This window comes from Bactrocera tryoni, chromosome 3 (assembly GCF_016617805.1).
Source record: "Bactrocera tryoni isolate S06 chromosome 3, CSIRO_BtryS06_freeze2, whole genome shotgun sequence".
NCBI classification, from domain to species: domain Eukaryota; kingdom Metazoa; phylum Arthropoda; class Insecta; order Diptera; family Tephritidae; genus Bactrocera; species Bactrocera tryoni.
In genome coordinates, this window is record NC_052501.1 from 78,896,406 (window position 1) to 78,915,110 (window position 18,705).

Below are 18,705 nucleotides of genomic sequence, written 5' to 3' on the forward strand. Positions count from 1 at the left end.
GAAATTACGGTAATCATTTCCTTTGCGCCAAGTGTAAATATGAAAAATTGCTGACAACCATTTGCATATGGGGCGCGTCACTCAGACACTTGTCTCCAAGCGCAATCACTCATAATAATGCCTAACGCCAAGCGGCATACGCGACGCCGCGCGCGGCATTCCTACAATGGGAGGAGTTTGCCAGCGATCAACCAATAGCACCGTAAATGTCTGAGCCGAAGTTATGATTACTGCTTTTTTCGTTTTTGTTGTTGCCCGCCACTCATGTGCAAGCGCCCGCATATATACAAGCTGGCTTAAATACATAAATATGTATGTGTATAAATTTACAAATCAAATCAAAATCGCGCGCGAGCTCGCGCCTTGGACACAACACACAACTGTCAATGTGGCGCGCGCGCGTGTGTGTATTGGTGCTGTTGTATTGTGAAAGATAAGGCCTTCATTGGCAGTAATAGTTAATTAAAGTCTGGCTTGAACGCTTTGAATATTCGTGAATGCCAAAAGAGAAGCCAATACCAAAAAAGCGTATAAGAAAACGAATGCACGAAAACAAAAACAATGCCATGAATGAAGCGCGCACCACAACGCCGCTGAGCGGAGCGACAATAAAGCAGCTAGCTAGCGAATGAAAACTCAGTTTGCGACTTGAAAGAGTAAAGCAATTAAGTCTCCACACAGGTAAAATCTCCAATACTGCTGGACAATGTGTGTGCTTGCTTACAAACTAAGAGTAAACTTAATGCGCGCGCGCTCCAAAACGAATGAGCTGTGTGGCGGCGCTCCGGCTGGCCTGTTGTCTAGCTGGCGCTCCAACAATATTGCTTCACGTGTGTGTGTTTTACTTGTCACCACAACAGCGATGGAGCTCTCCAGTTTGGTGTAGTGAAATAAGGAAAAATAAAACACGGTGTTGCTGTGTGACGCGATCGAAAGCGAGTTTATTCGGTAGCGCGCCTCCATCTAGAGAACATCAAGGTGGTCGCAATAACGACATAAACGCATAGATAATTTCATATTTGTCTGTTACAAGCGATATATTTCCGCAGTTTACGTATTTCTTGCCCACAAGCGAGCGTACATAAGTGGTAATAGCACTCCTTATCAGTTGGCGGAACGGCGTTTGGATTATAGCAATTTATAGCAGTGGCAGCAAGTGCAGCAGCGGTAGCAGCAGTAATCAGCGAAATATTAACAACATTTATGGTGGATATTTAAAAAGTTCTTGACCATAAAAAGCAAATAAACAACTTTATCATAATTTGGTGAAATTCTACGGCAAACAAAAAACAAAAATATTTACTACAACACTGTGGCAACAATTGTACAATAAAAGCACACATTTTGCAACACTGAAACAGCATTGAAATCAATTGACAGCGTCAAAAGAGCTGACAGCAACAACAACTGTGTAGAAAGCAGAGCAATAGAGAGAGAGAGGAGGAGAGCGAGCCATTTATAGTTTGACATTTGTTGATTCTGACAAGCGTTTAGTCGCCGCAGCTGAAAGGAATCGAAGAAAAGTAATAGACCAATAGTCCGGACTGCCAAATTTTCGACGGTACATTCCGTTTGGAATTTGTGTTACATTTAGTTAAAAAATTGATTGAAATTAAAAATAGGAATCGCAATCTCTGCGCGACGTGCTCGTTACCTGTGTGTTCGGTCGTTGTTTTAAGTGTGCAAGCAAATTGGACGAGCCACATGCGTTAATTTGACAGTTGCGTGCAGCTGTCTAGTCGCCTTCTTGTTGTGTGTGGTGTCCGATTCGATTCTAATACGATCCGAGATTCCCTCAAAAAGTGTCAAAAGTGCGTTTTTGTGTTTATTTTTGGAATTCAAGTGTTTGCTGTTTTGTACAGGCCACAAAAGGCACCAATAAGAGCACACACATTCCCCGTGTTTACTCTGCATATACGAATTTGATTCAATTTAGTGTTGAAACGAATGAGAAAGTGATATTACTAAATATTGTAGTGTTGAGGTTTGCAGTGACGTGCCGTGCTGTGCTGTTTGATATCGACTATCATAGCAAGTGTTCCTCCTGCTAACAGCTGCCGTTTACGGTGTATCAAAAGCCTGCGGCAACCACAGTACCACAGCGTTTACAAGCAACCGCTTTACAAACAGCAGTTGCTGCCAAGTGTGTGTGTACGTGTTATTTAATAAAGGTGTAAACATAAATTCGTCACGGTGGAGAACTTCTACCTTAGAATGGATCCTACGCGAGGTGACTCGCGCTACAACCTCAACTATCCTATGAGCGGCATCGGCCTAAGTTTGGCCGATCAAGCCGACTTGTATGGTGGTAATCCAGCGGCTGTTAGTGCGCTTGGCGGTCGTCCACCATCAGGCGGCCTCATACAGCCGATGGGTGGTGGTGCCGGTGTTGGGTTCAGTTCCCGTGCGAGCGGTCTCATGCCCAACAGTACACAGTGTCAATCGTTGGTTAGCGGTGCTGGCAACAGTACAGGTGGCCATACAAGTCAACAGCGCGGCATCAAACGTGCTGGTTCCGATTGTTATGAAGATCATCATCGTAGTAGTAGTGCTACGGGTATGTCTACACAATCGCTGCAAGGACTCGATTGTGTTGGCGGTAGCGCGCAACAAAGTGCACAACAGCAACAGCAGCAGCAACAACAACAACAGCAACAGAGTCAAGTGAGTGGCAATGTGCCGGATGTGGTGGACGACAGTTATACTGCGTTGCAAAACAAAAAGTCACCTCCTGCTAATGGCAAGAAGACAAAAGGGCGAGTCAAAATCAAAATGGAATATATTGATAATAAATTGCGTAGATATACGACATTTTCCAAACGTAAAACCGGCATCATGAAAAAGGTGAGTGTGTCAAAAGTAAATTTATAATAGATAAGTTACTTTTAAACGGGGAAATATGATAAGTGACACTTGATTTGACAGTATTTAATTTATGTATGACTTTGTAAGCCTTGTTAACAGTTATAAATGAATTTTTTGTGAGGCGCTATTGTTTATTGTTTGTAGTGGAAGAAGCAGCTGTTTCTGGCAGAAAAGAGTTAGGTGTAGTCAGATGTGTGAAATGAATTTTAAATACTGTTTTTGTCGGCTAAATATTTTATTTTACAAAAGTAAAAACATCACTAAAGGAGGTTTCAACTTGACTTGACAGAAATTTGAAAACAAAAAATTTAAAGGCATGGCAGTTTGTGTTAATCCATTTTCAACCGATGCTCCTAGCGTTGACCATCAATAATCCTTGAGACTCATCCAAAATCAATCTGAACAAAGAAAATTTAATAGAATAATAACGTAGTGTTTGATCGACTTTTTTTTTAATTTACAAAATAACGGCTTCGGATTTTTTTCTGCAGATTTTCGGGTAAAAACCAAGATAATCCAAAATAAAAAACAAACTCGATCAGGACTATTTTAACGTTTTCAAAAATCTGTATAAATATAATTCACCAGTGGTCACCCGTTCAAAAACATAAGATTTAGATTAATACTTTTATACTCAATTTCCGCAAAGTAATACCCAGATGCCAGAGTACCATTCCAGAACTCCCAGACACTCTTTACTAATTATCGTATTAACTCGAAAAGTATTTGTCGGTTTTACTTCAAAATTTCAGAGAATATTTCTAAGATATTATACTAAAAAATACAAAAATATCGATTGTTTTAAAATTCTTACTACACTTAATCTCTAAAAAAATTAAAAATACTTACGTACGTTACGAAATCATCGCACGATAAGCCAAACGCTTAAGTGGTTTTCATTTAGTTTAAGTCAAATTCTTAAAGTTTATTAAACACACAAATATACATGTGTTTATTTACCTATATTCTTGTTAAGTGCTCCTCTAGTTTGTGTCTTACCATCCATATTATTGGGTACGTGTGTATCCGCTTTCTATCAGTAGGCGTCTTATCTCTAAATGCAGCAGATAGACAAAAAATAACACGCTTTAAGTTTCACGGCCTTTTCTAAGTGCATCACACGAAATAAATCAATAACAAAACTTCAAGCAGTCCGTGTAGATATTGATGTGCTAGCTACTGTGTGTGTGCTTAATACAAAATGCGTTGTGAAAATGTTAAAGATGTGCGGCTTTCAATTCGGCTAGATTGTGCAAACCATAAAAAATAAAGTGTTAACACTTTGGCACACGCTTACGCATTTGCATTTAGGCTATTTTACCTTTTATCTCCATCAGCAATCGAATTTGGAATTTATTGCGGTTGCTAAGTTGGTGTAGTTAGACTTCTGGCTTTAAGCAATTCTTTACTTTTGGATTTAATGCTTTAATCCATACTTTTCGTTGTTAGTTTCTTATTATTTTTTTTATTTTGTAACGAAGAGCAATGTGTAGCAATATTCCTGAAGAAAAATAAATAAATAAAGCCTTATAAGAAAATTTTGCTTGAATTTCTGTCTTATCAGATATACGATTTTATTGCAGGGTAACGCTGTTCCAATTGGAATTTTGTTCGAGATTTTGTCAAAATTCTAATTGAAATCTTATTACAATGTTTTGGCTTTAATAGCACTTCATTTGCTGATTTTGTTTAACATGTGTATTTTGTTATAATAATATATGCAAAAATAATTTTTTTTTTAATTAAAACCAAAAAAAAATCGTTAATTCGGTTGCACCGAGCTATAACATCCACCATAAATAACAAAACAAGATAAACGGCTATCTCTTTCTCGCTACCTCGCTGCACGGAACTTAACACTCTTCCCCACTAAACCCAAAGCGACTATATTGACAAACTGGACGAAAGAGTACAGACTTGACCTTAATATGCAGTCGATGGCGTAATGATTCCGACTGTCAATAATCCTAAAATTTTAGATGCGACTTTTGACAGTCTGTGCTCCTTCACTCCTCATACAAATTCGATTGTAGCCAAAGTACAGAGCCGCAACAAAATCCTCAAATCGATAGTCGGTAGCAGATGGGGAAAGGACAAAGAAACGTTGTTGACAGCTTACAAGGCAATCGGCCGGCCGTTCTTTAACTACCAATTAGTCGCCTGGGGGCAGTGAAACGCATACGCGAAAGCTCCGAACTACGATCTGATGCCTCTAGATGTCTCCTAGCGAGCACCTTCAGAGTGAGGCCCGTATGCTCCCACTTAAGGAGAATAAATCATCCCTGCAGTCACTTGCTCGGAGCGGAACCGCTTCCTAGGAGCATCAAAAGGTCATTCCTCAACTACGTCGACGACATCAAACAATACGCCGACCAGACTTCGGACGCAACTAATTTCCGACAAATTCTGACCGCCAGTCACAGTGCAGCCATCAACACTTTCATCGACTCCCTCTCATTGAATGGCGTACTTGGAGTCAAATCACCACCCATTGCATACGAAGGCCTCGAGTTGCCTCGGGAAACGAGATTGACCCTTGCGCAGCTTGATTCTGGATATTGTAGCAGGTTAAACTACTATTTATTCATAATAGACACCTATGTGCATATCTAATATACATACATACTATGTCCAGCGTGCAATGAGTCCCCGCATGACACTGGCCACTTTTTGTATGCCCTGCTAAACCTTCTTCCTTTGATCCGACCTTGTTGAAACAGCGCCTTTCTTGGTCTTACCGTTGGATGACGTCGACGACAACTATTTTTACCATCTTAACCGGGATTAGGTACCCTTTACAACAACAACAACCCTTCACAAATACAAAAGATTCCTTACAAACACTTTTTTCGGTCAGCGTGCGTTACAGCTATATACATATACATATATATATATGTATATATGTTATCCGATCTGAAGAATTTCTTGGGAGATTACAAGAATGCCATAGACAATAACCCAAGTCAAGTTTCGTAAAGATATCTCGTGAAATGAAAGAGCTTTCCAGACAAGGACCTAACCTACGTCTATCAATTTATATGACAGCTAAAACCTACCAGTGATACTATATCGGCGGTTCCAAAAAATGGGCTGGTTCTTAGGGAAGATAGGTTGTGTGCAAAGTTTCAGATTGATATCTCTAAAACTGAGGGAGTAGTTCGCTTATATAAAGACAGACGGAATTTTATCCGCCTAAAGACTGTCAACTCGGCAACATTCCTCTAAATTTATTTCAGAAATGTTTTCTGCCGCTTTAACAACGACAAGAAAATCTGTATAAAATCGTTCTGTAAGATTTTACAGACCCTGTCGCCGACAGAAAAGAGAAATATCCCCGGCTCAGCGAATTATTTCTTAGACCGTAAACATTTTTTTATTGGAAACATCAGCTTATTCACACGAAGTTCAACGAACTCAGCTTACTTAGTCGAAGCAATATAGAAATAGTGCCATAGTCACACATTAACGGTATTTTCTTATAGTCTGCAATAAACAGGCACTGATTTGGACAAGAAAGTTGCCAAATATGCTTAATTTAGGACAAAGTTCTGCTGGTTAGTTAATAGAAATATGAAAAGAAAACAGCAAAAAACTGGAAAAATGCTTTGCATATAACGCACACACACTTATTCATGTATGCTATGTGTAATGGTGGTGTAAATAGCAACATCTGCCAGAGGTGGGTGGCTGTATTTCATGGTAGATAAGCAAAACTCTGTCAGCAGATGCTCGTAACTACCAAAATTGGGCAGTTTTTTTTTTTTGAGCATTTTGCGTGGTCGCTGACAGAGTTTAGGGCGCGCGCAGCGTTTAACCACGCAAGCGACCAGTGTCCACTGCAAGCTTGTACGTTGTTGTTTTCTTTTAATATATTTTCTACATTTTGTAGATACTTGTATATATTTTAAGTGCTAAATAATGCCAAAAAAGTATACCAAACACAATATTCGCGCACATGATATCATCGTGCGGCGTTCGACCCGGTTCATGATGAGCTGTGCTGCACAAGCCTGACTTCCATTAAGTTTCTTTTATTTTCCTCTTAAGCAACAACCACGCATGCGTGGGTTAAGTTTTGCTCATTTGACTACACAGTGACATGTTGTTGCCGTGTCATCATTCGCCATGTGTTGCTTGTATGCTTAATGTGTGTTACATAGCCATTATTGATATGAAATCTAAAGCGTAGAAACGCAAGAATATTGAAATCTGCACGCCTACAATGCTTGCAGCGGCGCATAATTATACAAATCAAAGTGTTTATTGGAAAATTTATTATTTTATTGTAAGCTTTTTATTATATTATACCTGTTCTGTGGAATAGATGATATATATACAATATTTTAGTAATTTTTTTAAATAAAATAAAAAAAGTTAACTTCGGTTGCAATATGAATAATACCCTTCATAAATAAAAAAGTTTCCATGCAAGCACTTGATTACGAACGTTAAGTTTGTATGGCAGCTATATGCTATGGTGAACCGATCTGAACAATTTCTTCGGAGATTGTAGTATTGTCTGAGATAATAATCCATGCCGAGTTTCGTGAAGTTATCTCGTCAACTTAGAGAGTTTTCCATACAAGGGTTTGGTTTTGATCGATCAGTTTGTGCGGCAGCTATATGCTATAGTGATGCGATCTGAACAATTTCTTCGGAGATTGCAGCATTATCTCGGATAGTAATCTATGCCAAATTTCGTGAAGATATCACGTCAACTAGAAGAGTTTTCCATACAAGCAATTGATCTCTTTCGTTCTGTTTGTATGGCAGCTATATGCTATAGTGATCCGATCTAAACAATTTCTGCGCACGTTGTACAGTTACCTTGAGCAATATTCTGTGCCAAATTTCGTGAAGGTATCTCGTCAACTAGAAAAGTTTTCCATACAAGTACTTGCTTTTTATCATTCAGCTCGTATGATAGCTATGTGATATAGTGATCCGATCTCAACAATTTCTTCGGAGATTGCAGCATTATCTCTGATAATAATCTATGCCGAATTTCGTGATGATATCTCGGCAAAAGAAAAAGCTCTCCATACAAGTACTAGATACTGTTCGTTCAGTTTGTATGGCAGCTATATGCTATAATGGTCCGATCTTGAAAATTTCATCACATATTTTAGCATTGCCTAGTACAATAATTCGTGCAAAATTTTATGCAGATATCATCTCAACTAAAAAAATTTTCTATACAAGCACTTGATTCCGATCGTTCGGTTTGTATGGCAGCTATATGCTATAGTATTCCGATATTGGCGATTCCAACAAATTAGCAGCTTTTTAGCGAAAAAAGGACGTGTGCGAATTTTCAGCCCGATATCACAAAAACAGAGGTCTATTTCGCATATACATATACCAACAGACGGATGAACAGACAGACATATAAGCGGATATGGCTAAATCGACTCAACTCTTCGTGCTGATTATTTATATATACACAATATAGGGTTTCCGACCTTACCTACTGCATGTTGCAAACTTCGTATTAAGCTTAATGGTATACCTTGTTCAGGGTATATAAATTTCAGTTACATTCCCATATGTCCAAAAGTCTATTTCTGCAGTCGCAGCAAAGCGTTGCAAGAATTTCACAAAGCTGCACACATGCGCATAGCGCATGCCATTCTGTCGATTGTGTAGCATGCCAAGGGGTTGCACTGTTGTGTCATTGCGGCTGCCACCATCAGAGCCACCGCCACCGCCATCAGTGCCTTGGCACACAGCTGCCACAGCACGATAAATGGCAGCCGAAACATGAATTCTACATAAACAAATACGAGCATGTGAATGCACTTTTTTCTCACATTGAACGCCAACCAACACTTCACAGCCCACCCCACACATACCCGCCCAGCCGCACAAGAGCGGCAACACGCTTGCGCTCGGACAGGATCAAATGTGTGGAAAAATTGTCGCACGTGCGATGACCACAAATAGAACATGTAAAACAGTGGTAAAAATTAAAATACAAATAAAAGCAGCAATAACAACAACAACACTAGAGTAGCGTAGCGCTGCCTGCGCCTCTTCCGCACTTTCCCCTGCCGGCGCAGACAGCCGCTTGTGGCAGCGCAATTGCGCGCAAAATAACAATGCATTTGTAGAGGCCAATCGGTAAGCGAAAAGGATGCCGCCAAAAGGTGTTAAATTGAATTTACGAAGGATTGCAGCGGCTTGTCGCAGTTTGTCTGCCAAAGGTGGCTGCCGAAGGCTGCTTGCGCCTGCCTGCTTGCTACTTGTAAATCTGCGTAGTTTTGCACAGAAGTGCCAAAGCGGCAGCAACACAACGCCGGCAACAAACACACTTGCATAAAATAACAACAACAACCACACAAGCTGGTTGCTACAACGAGCTTCACACGTCGGCATTACCACTGACAATGGTCTGCCCAGCAGCGCGCTCGTTTGTTCCGGGAGGAAGACACAGTTGTCTGTTTGTCTGCGCATGTTGTTGTTGTTATTGCAGTGATTTCTCTTGTTGTTTTTGCTGTTGCTGTAGTTTGATTGCGATTACGATGGCGTTCGATGCGGCGAGAGATCGGTTGGTTGGTTGGTTAAGCAGCGCGCGCGCGCGCGCACCTAAATTCAAGCGCTTACAACCGCGCGCTGATCGTCGCTTTCCGATAAAGCCCAAACATTGTGTCGCAAACACAAATAATCGCGTTCTAACAAATGATTTGGTCTCTGCGGAGCAAACAAACAAAAGCGTAAACGTAGATTTTACTCGGATGTTAAATGTATAACACGATTGTTGTTGTTGCTGCGCGCGCACAGTGAAAGAACGTACCGACGATTGGGCGTTCGGACGCGCCACGATTGTTGTTGTTGCGCGCGCACAGTGAAAGAACGTATCGACGATTGCGCGTTCGGGCGCGCCGTCATTTGGTCGCAACGTCGATCTCTCTGTTCGCGCGTTCAAGCGAATTGTAAGTCAACGAAATGCGACAACGAGCCAACGCGGAGCCGCGCTACGCCGCCTGTCCGTTGCGCGTACGAACCTCAACCGAACGTAGTTGCTGCTTCTTCTTTTCCTTCTTACCGCGCTTTGCTCCTGTGCTGTCTGTGCCTCTACTTTGTAATTTCCTTGTACTTGCTTTTACTTAAGCAGCTTCCTCAAGCGCTGCGCTCGTTTGCGCTGCTTATTAAATGCAAGCAACTACAACGCACGCACACATACACACACAGACGTACAATGGCTCTCAAGTTAATGTATGTGCCAGCGACTCGGATCGCACTATGCGCGCGCCGTTGGCGGTGCGTGCATGCTCGAGCGCGGCGCTGCGCACACGTAGGACAGGAGCTGCCTTTGGCGCACCATAGGCCTGTCAAGTTAGTCAATGCTGAAGTTTGCATTGGAAATTCAATGTGACGCATGCTTAACTAACCACATACAAACATACCTTGCTTTTATGCTGTATATGCTTTTTTCTGCTTAGCTCCATATATTTAAGTACATACATATATACATATGTATGTATGTATGTTTGCCAGTTTGTATGTGGATATAAATCTACCACGCGTCTAACGATTTAACATTGATTGTTGTGTGCCTGGGAATATTTAGATTGCCATACAAATACATTTTAACTTCTGCCATACGCGCTGATTGCCTGCCAATGTGCGCTTTGCTTGCTTGTTCTTGCCATTAAGCTTTGATTGCGCTTTGAGAAATTATCATTTGTATTGTAATGTTATTAGTTGTGTTGTTGTTCTTGTTGTTGTTGTTGCATTTTATTGCTTAACTAGCTAGCTAATCGTACCAATTATCATTCTGCATGAATACCTGCTCGGCGCAGTTCATAAATAAGCCGAGCGCTTGACTGACAGGTCCGTACAAATATTTTTACTTTGTTAGACAAGCGCGTTTGACAGTAAATATGATTGTTTACCATGTCGCATGTTGTTGTTATTATTATTGTTTTTATTTGTTGCAACTGTAGTTCGATATATATTTTGGTTTTGTATTGGTAATGAGTTCTTGAAATGTTGGCACCTATCTATGGAGACATTTTACTTAGTGTCGACACACCTTTTTTTGATTTGTCTCATACTGTGCTATATATGTAACAGGTGAATTGAAAGGTTTCCAGCCTGACACACATGTAGATGGCGCTACTAGAATTAAATCGATATGATTTTAGTAAGCCCTCAAAAGGAGGATGAAGTCATATGTAGAAGTTCACGTAAGTGAGGAAAGTGCTCTGAGCGCCATTAACTTAGGAGTCCGGAAACGATTCTTTTACGTATGGCGCAAGCAGCTTACGATTTCCGGTCTTAGACCAAATATTCCCTGGACAGCCAAACAACATCTGTTTGAAGTCAAGCTAAAGTGAGAAGGGGAACCATCCCAGGGTTGTGCGCTGGGTTTGGAATCCGCCACGTAAAAAAACGCCTCCAATAAAAAGGAAACAACAGACGCGGATGAGAGACCCTCCTTATGATGACGACCACCGCAAACGCATTAAGGATTTCGATTTAAGGGCATGCAGCTGGAATGTCCTGTCCCTTATTTAGGACGGTGCCGCTGCCCAGTTGGTTGCTGTCCTTGTAAGAGTAAAGACTGACATCACCGCTGTCCAAGAAGTGCGATGGACGGGACAAGAACTGAGACGAGTAGGTCTTTCTGGCATTTACTACAGTGACCATATATCATATCGTGGAAATGAGTTGAGGCTGATCGACTGTAGTATCTGTAGTACTAGATTTCAGCATAGGATAATGCATCAAGCTACATGGTTGCCCCCGGTTCGAAACGCCATCAACCAGATCGATTGTACCAGGTCCTAACATTGACCCAGACCACTATCTTGTTGCAACCAAGATATGCATCCGCCTCGCAAAAAAAGCACGTCAACAAACACAAGGAATGCTCGGCGTAGTGAAGCAGACACAGACAGCCGGACGATTTTCTACCCGACTTGCACTCCTGCTATCTGAGAGCACTCATCCGCATTTGAGGAAACTGCTGTTTCACCATGACAAGTCAGCGGAAACGACGGCAATAATCCATGAATTAGGCTTCACATGCCACCATACCTACCGTATTCTCCGGATCTAGACCCCAGCGATAATTTCCTGTTCACAGATTGTAAAAGGATACTGGCTGGGAAGAAATTTTCATCGAATGAAGAGGTGATCGTACTACAAAAATGTTAACGAAAAGTTGGATGGTCACTATAATCGGTGTATCACCCTTGAAGGGAACTGTGTTGAATAAAACCCCGAAGTTTGTCATGAAAATATGTTTTACTATGACAGGTTAGGGGCTTTTCAATTGACCAGCTTCCAAAAATCTTTCTATTCGGTCGTTCACCAAGTAATTTCGTCTGATGGCAACAACTGATCTAATTTGCCCAAGGAAGACCGAAAACAGCATTTTTGGCACTCAAACAGAAGAGGCCAGAATTGGTCAAGAGAATAAGTATACAGAACCTACTCCCTCAAGTTTAAGACATTAATACATTTAGCTACTGAAACCTTCCATAATATACTCCGACATTATGATTGGTCCAACTAGGTCAACTAGACACGATATGATTAGTCTAAGTCCTCAGACACTCTCTTATAAGTTATTTGTCAAGTTAAAATTTATAATATCCATAATTTCTACATAATTAACACTTGGTTTCCTTCCATTCCAGGCATACGAACTGTCCACACTAACCGGCACCCAAGTGATGCTGTTAGTCGCCTCCGAGACTGGACACGTTTACACGTTCGCCACCCGCAAACTACAACCAATGATCACATCCGAGGCTGGTAAACAACTAATACAAACATGTCTCAACTCACCGGATCCGCCCAGTGTGGGTGGCGGTGATCAACGCATGTCAGCGACTGGCTTCGAAGAGACCGAATTAAGCTATAACATAGCGGACGAGGACTCAAAAGTAAGACAATTAATTTACGGTCATCACGGTCACGCCCATCTCAGTCATCCGCAAGCGCCTGCATCACACTACGGACTCGAGCAGAGTATAATGCAATCGCCATATAGCGGTGGTCAACCATCGCCACTGTCGCATGCGCAAGCATATGCAACACATGGCGGGCATGCGCATCACACGCACGTGCCACATGTGCCACATTCGACGCACTCGCATATGTCGCATACGCATGCGCAGCGATAGGTTAGTTAGGCGTGCATGTGTGTGTGGGTGCCATGCCTGCCTACAAATTGCTGGCCGTTACGAGGTCTACGTTAAGCGTTAGTACTATATAGCAAAAATATAGCGAAAGCATAACAAGCTTTTGAAAGCTTTTGCCGAGCTTTCATGTTTATGAAAGCTTTTGCTGAGCTTTCGTGTTTATGACAGCTTTTGCCGAGCTTTCATGCCTATGAAAGCTTTTGTGAGCTGTCATGCTTATGAAAGCTTTTGCTGAGCTTTCATGTTTATGAAAACTTTTGTTGAGCTTTCATGCTTATGAAGCTTTTACCGAGCTTTCATGTCTATGAAAGCTTGCCACATATGCGCGCATGTGTTTTCGCGCCAGCTTTCGAGTGCGCGCAAAAGTTTGTCGTTTAGCGTTAGTTTATATACATATATTTTTGTGGCAATTTATGGTGTCAGCTGTCAACTGTCAGCTGTCATGTCATTATTTTTATGAGTTAACTTAACACTTTTTCACTTTTTCAACGCGTGTACTTAAACAGTTAAACAATTAGTTAAAATCCAGACATTCCAAACTGTGCCTTACATTTTAACTACCGTTATTTTGTTTGCATACGACAAAATAGTCGTTCATATTCGTAAGCTTTCTCCACTACAATTACACTTGGTTGTATGTAACGAATATAAACGAATATGAGTAATGATCTCGCCTCTAATTAGCACATAAATGCTCAATAATTTAATATGTTATGAACGGTAATATATACATACTTGTATATATATATTAATGAAAGAAAATACGAAAACAAAAACGTACGAATATACGAAACTAGTCATTTATGATGAGTTGACACGAAACTGAAAACGGTAACCAGACAAAATCCACAGACCAACCACTCTCGTACACACCCACTACCCACTCGTACATACATACATATCTACAATTCTGTTCGTAAATCTCAAGTAAGTTGAACTGTGCCATATTTTTACTTCAATTTCACGAAAAGAAGCTGAAACTGAGAACAATACTGCAACGCAGTCAAGTTTCAGCACGGACTGCATAAATATGGGGAAACGCGCTTTTAGGCGCATAGCCTAGCGTCATTGTCCCAACGTCTTCCCTACGTGCAATCACAACAACGTGTACCCCAGTGCCATAAATTGGAGCTTACTGTACCCACTCTAGCAAACAATAGCAGCAACAACACAACAGTTGTTGTTGCAAACGGACGAAAAGTGCAAAAAGCGCGCAAAGTGAGCAACTAGTGAATTGTTTTTTTGTTTAATAATTATTTAATGGAAAATCTTAAACTGAATTCAGTGCCATTTTTGAACCAACTCGAAGGCTTTAAGTTTCAAACGGCTATTTGCAGAAAGTAGAAAAAGTAGCAAGCAACAAAAGTGAAAATAAAAGAAAAATAAAAAACAAACTAAAAAAAATATTTTTTTAATTTCGAATAATTTGTGCAATAAACGTTTTACATACATATTTAATTACCAATTACATAAATGAAATGATATAGTTATACATGAATACATACATACACATATAGTATGTGAATAATATGCAATTATGAGTTGCAATATTATTCTGCTGCAGAGTCTATGTAGTGTTGGCGCATGGCGGATATGAGATTGCGCGTGATCACGTGGATAATGTGTTTGTTTTCATATATACAAGTAGTATATAGTTATAGATTTTGTAAGTAGTAAGTGTTTAGTTGTTGTAAGCTTATATATATACATATATAGACATATATACGTAAAAGAAATTATTAGACACAGTTGCTTATTATTGTTGTTAATGTAGATTTGCAAAATCGAAATGAAAAGACAGCATTTTAATGCTTCCAATGCGTGCGTGTAGTGGTTGAAGAGTTGCAAGAAAACAACAATGCGTGATAATTTCAAACGAAATAACAAGTTCAGTTAATTATAATGTTAAAAATTATTTTTATAAAGTTGCTAGCTCGAAAAGAAAATAAAAAATATTTATTAACTGTTAAAAAATTAAAATTATGTTGATAAAGATTTTACCTTAAATAAAAAAAAAAATAATAATTTTTGCCTTATTTTTTACTAAATATTAAATTTTTAATTTCAAAAAATTTCCAATGCATGTAAAAATTGTTTTAATATCAAATAATTTTAATGATAAAAATTATTTTGATAAAATTATAGAATTAAGTTCTAATATTTTTACCAAATATTTTCTGCAAGATTTGTGAAACAACCATATTTTTGTTTAAAGTTTTTCTTTTAATCCAATACAAAAAATAAATATTTTCTAAATTATTTTGTTACAAATGCATATTAAATAAGTATTTATTAAAGATTTTAGATAAATACAAAAAACAAAATTCATAACCTAAAAACTAAAATCCAAATGTAAGACAAAAAAAATTTACAAAATAAAAACATACAAAAAATAAATAAAAAATTTATTAATATAAAATAATAAAAAAAATAATAATTCAGAAAATTAATAAAAAAATTTACAAAATTACAAAATTTAATTAAAAATAAATTAGCTAAAATAATTAATTAAAAAATTACTTAAATAAATAAAATTAAAAAATATTACATTTACGTATATTGTTTACTAACCCTTTAACAAAATTTGCGAATACTTGTTTTTAACCTCAAATGATTAAACCAAAAACTTTAAAATTATTGTTTGCGCTAAAAATTTACTATCAATTAATTACAAGATTTTAATAAACAGGATAAACTCAATAAATTTTTAAAAGTTTACTAGCAAAAAAATTTTAAAATATTTTTTTTTACAACATTACAAAGATTTTTATTTATAATATTACAAAAAACGTTAATAGAACAACTAAAAATAATACAAAGCAGTAATATTTAAAAAAAAATAATATTAAAAAAAAATAAATATTATAATAATAGAATTTTTGAAATTTATACTGTTTTATTACATATTTGATTTTTTTCTAAATTTTTTATTAAACAAACTACAATATATAAAAAAAGAATAATGATATAATAAAATTAACATTATTACACATATTTTGTTTTTAATTTTTTTATACATTTTTGCTTACTATAATATTCACTTGTCTGATGTAGCAATTAAAAATAACAATTAACTTGCTACAAGTTAATAAAATAAAATAAAATTCTATAAATTTAAAATTAAAAAAAAAATTACAAAAATTTCACAAAAATATTTTTTACAATTTTTTTTTTATTTTTTTAAATTAAAATAATCCGTTCGTGCTTCATAGGACAATAAAAAATGATATAAAACAGAAATAATATAAAAAATTGTATACATACCCATATATAAAATCATACCAAACTTTCAAGCAATATTTATGTAAAAAAAAATTACATAAAAATTTTTCTAAAATTGCAGTTAATAAAAAAATAAAATTCTATAAATTTAAATATTTTTGCGAACAAAAAAAAATTATAAAAATTTCACAAAAATATTTTTTTACAAAATAATTTTTTTTTTAATTATAAAAATTTTTCCTGCATGATGGGACAATAAAAACAGAAATAATATAAAAATAATATGTAAAAAAATCAAACAATAAAATAATAGAATTTTTGAAATAAATATTTTTTACACATTTTTAAACTTCTTATTTTCAAATTAAAGATATTAAAAAATACATAGCAAAATAGCATAAAATTAAGAATTTTTGTTATAACAGATTTATTTATGAAAATTCTGTTACAACAATATTCTCTAGTCTAACTACAAGTTAATAAAAAAATAAAATTCAATAAATTTAAAAGTATTTGCCTTTTTCTTGGCAAATATATTATACATATAATTGACGATAATTTCACAAAAATATTTTTATTATAAAGATCGGAATTATTTTTTTTACAAATTTTTTTTTTTGTAATAAAATTTAATTTTTTTAAAACATTAATATTAAAATTTTGGCCAAAAAAAAATTGAGAATAATTCCACAAAAAATATTTTTTTTTACAAAATTAAATTTTTTTTTTACAAAATAAACTTGTTTTAATTCCATAAAAATTATTTTTATTAAATTTTATTTTTTAAATAAACATTTATTCATATAATTAAAATTATCTCTTTCTCCCTGATGTGACAATTAAAAATAATTTCAAAGGAAATAATCGATATACAAAAAAAGTCAGGCTTCAAAATAAAAGAAGTTTTGAAATTAATATTTTATATACAATTTTGAATTATTTTCCCAAATTTTGTTAAAATAATTTTTATTACAAAATTCGTCCTATCAGTTGATAAAAAATTAATATAAAAATGGATATTACATAACCCACGTATCAAAACCCTATCTACTATTAATAATTATGTAAAATAACACAATTTACAAAAATATTAAAAAAACTGAAATTTTAAAATTCAAATTTTATAGTAAATGTTCGAAAGTTTTTTCCAATACCACCAACCAATTTTTGGCAAAAAATATGAAATTACTTAAAATGCAAACTCTTCAACCATTACACGCCACTCAAGAAAAACGCTCTATATATAATTTTCTAGAATTTTTATGCTTAGCACGTTTGATGTAGAAATTTTTAGTTTTATTTATCATTTAGCTAGTTCTTTTATACATATACATACGATTATTTATTTCTGTCGAACAGAAATTAAAAAAAAGCGTAGTGAAAATACAATACTTTATTTGTATTAATTAATTACAACAACAAAAAAACAAAAATAATTATTTTTAAGCTTAGCAAATGCACTATGAAATTAATCAAACGGCTCCCGAACTATTTTTTAAATAATATATAAACAAACAACATTAAAAGTCAGAGATCAAATAACCGCTGTAATTATTAAACAACAACAAAACAAAAAAATAATAATAATAAATACAAAACTATTGTAATTTTAGTGAATTTTGTAATGATTACAAAGATAACTGTTTGCTTTATTTGTTGAAAAAGTGTGCTTGTGTGCGAAAAACCGAAAAACGATTTCGAACAGCCATCATTAATTTGAATTTTAGGCAGAAATTAAAAAAATTCAAACTCAGTTGCTTCAATTTCAATTCTGTTTGCTGCGCTCAAATTTGACTGAGAAAATTGTCAATCGCTAGAACACAATTGAAATTGAACTCTCTTCTCATCACTTTTACCTTTTCTTAAGCTGCTTATTAGGGATATTCGATGGTTTTGAAACCAAAGAGTGGTTTCTGCTAGCCTTATGTGCCTTGTTTTTCGAATTTTTGAAACATATTTGAACAGTGCTTTGAGCTTTTGTAGTATGCCCACAAAAGTTAGGTCGATCTTAAAGTTTTCTAATGCTTTTTGTTACGTTAGTTTGGTTAAGTTAGCTGGCTGATTCCCAAAAATGGGGTGATTCACACTTAAACTGCTATCTATAGTCCTTTGTGAGACCAAAAAAACTCTTGTAGTTGTCTATAAAGTCTCAAAAAAGAACGCCTTGAGTCTTGAATCTAACACAAATCTGCTTAGGAGCTTTATTTCTTCTTCCGCTATTTAATCTGGTTGTCTAAAAGTATCTCGTACTTTTAGCTTTTAATTGCCAAAGGAGGAAATTCGAGTAAGAAGTGTTGATATGCTTCTATCTCATCTGTTTCGGTGTCCAGTTAAAACTTCTTTAACTATTGAACGGTGAACTTTGCTTTGAGAGCGAAGAGCTCAAGTCTCTTACGGATTACTCAGAGCCAAGAGGCTCTTTTTTACTCCGTTCTTTTTTTTTGTTACTCAAGATTTTTTTTGT

General features: G+C 36.4%; 1 protein-coding gene across 2 annotated transcripts in view; it reads left to right on the forward strand.

Moving 5' to 3' along the window:
- Positions 1–1,006: 1,006 nt before the first annotated feature.
- LOC120771408 (serum response factor homolog) overlaps positions 1,007–18,705 on the forward strand; it is a 58,366-nt gene continuing 40,667 nt past the window's right edge. Inside the window, exons 1-2 of one of the 2 annotated variants that reach the window (XM_040099384.1) lie at positions 1,007–2,844; positions 12,513–13,016. In XM_040099384.1, the coding sequence (XP_039955318.1) occupies positions 2,215–2,844; positions 12,513–13,001 (1,119 nt within the window). In that variant the 5' untranslated portion in view covers positions 1,007–2,214 and the 3' untranslated portion in view covers positions 13,002–13,016. Of the gene's footprint in view, positions 2,845–12,512; positions 13,017–18,705 lie in introns of those variants that run through there. The other variant, XM_040099382.1, reaches the window with a different exon arrangement.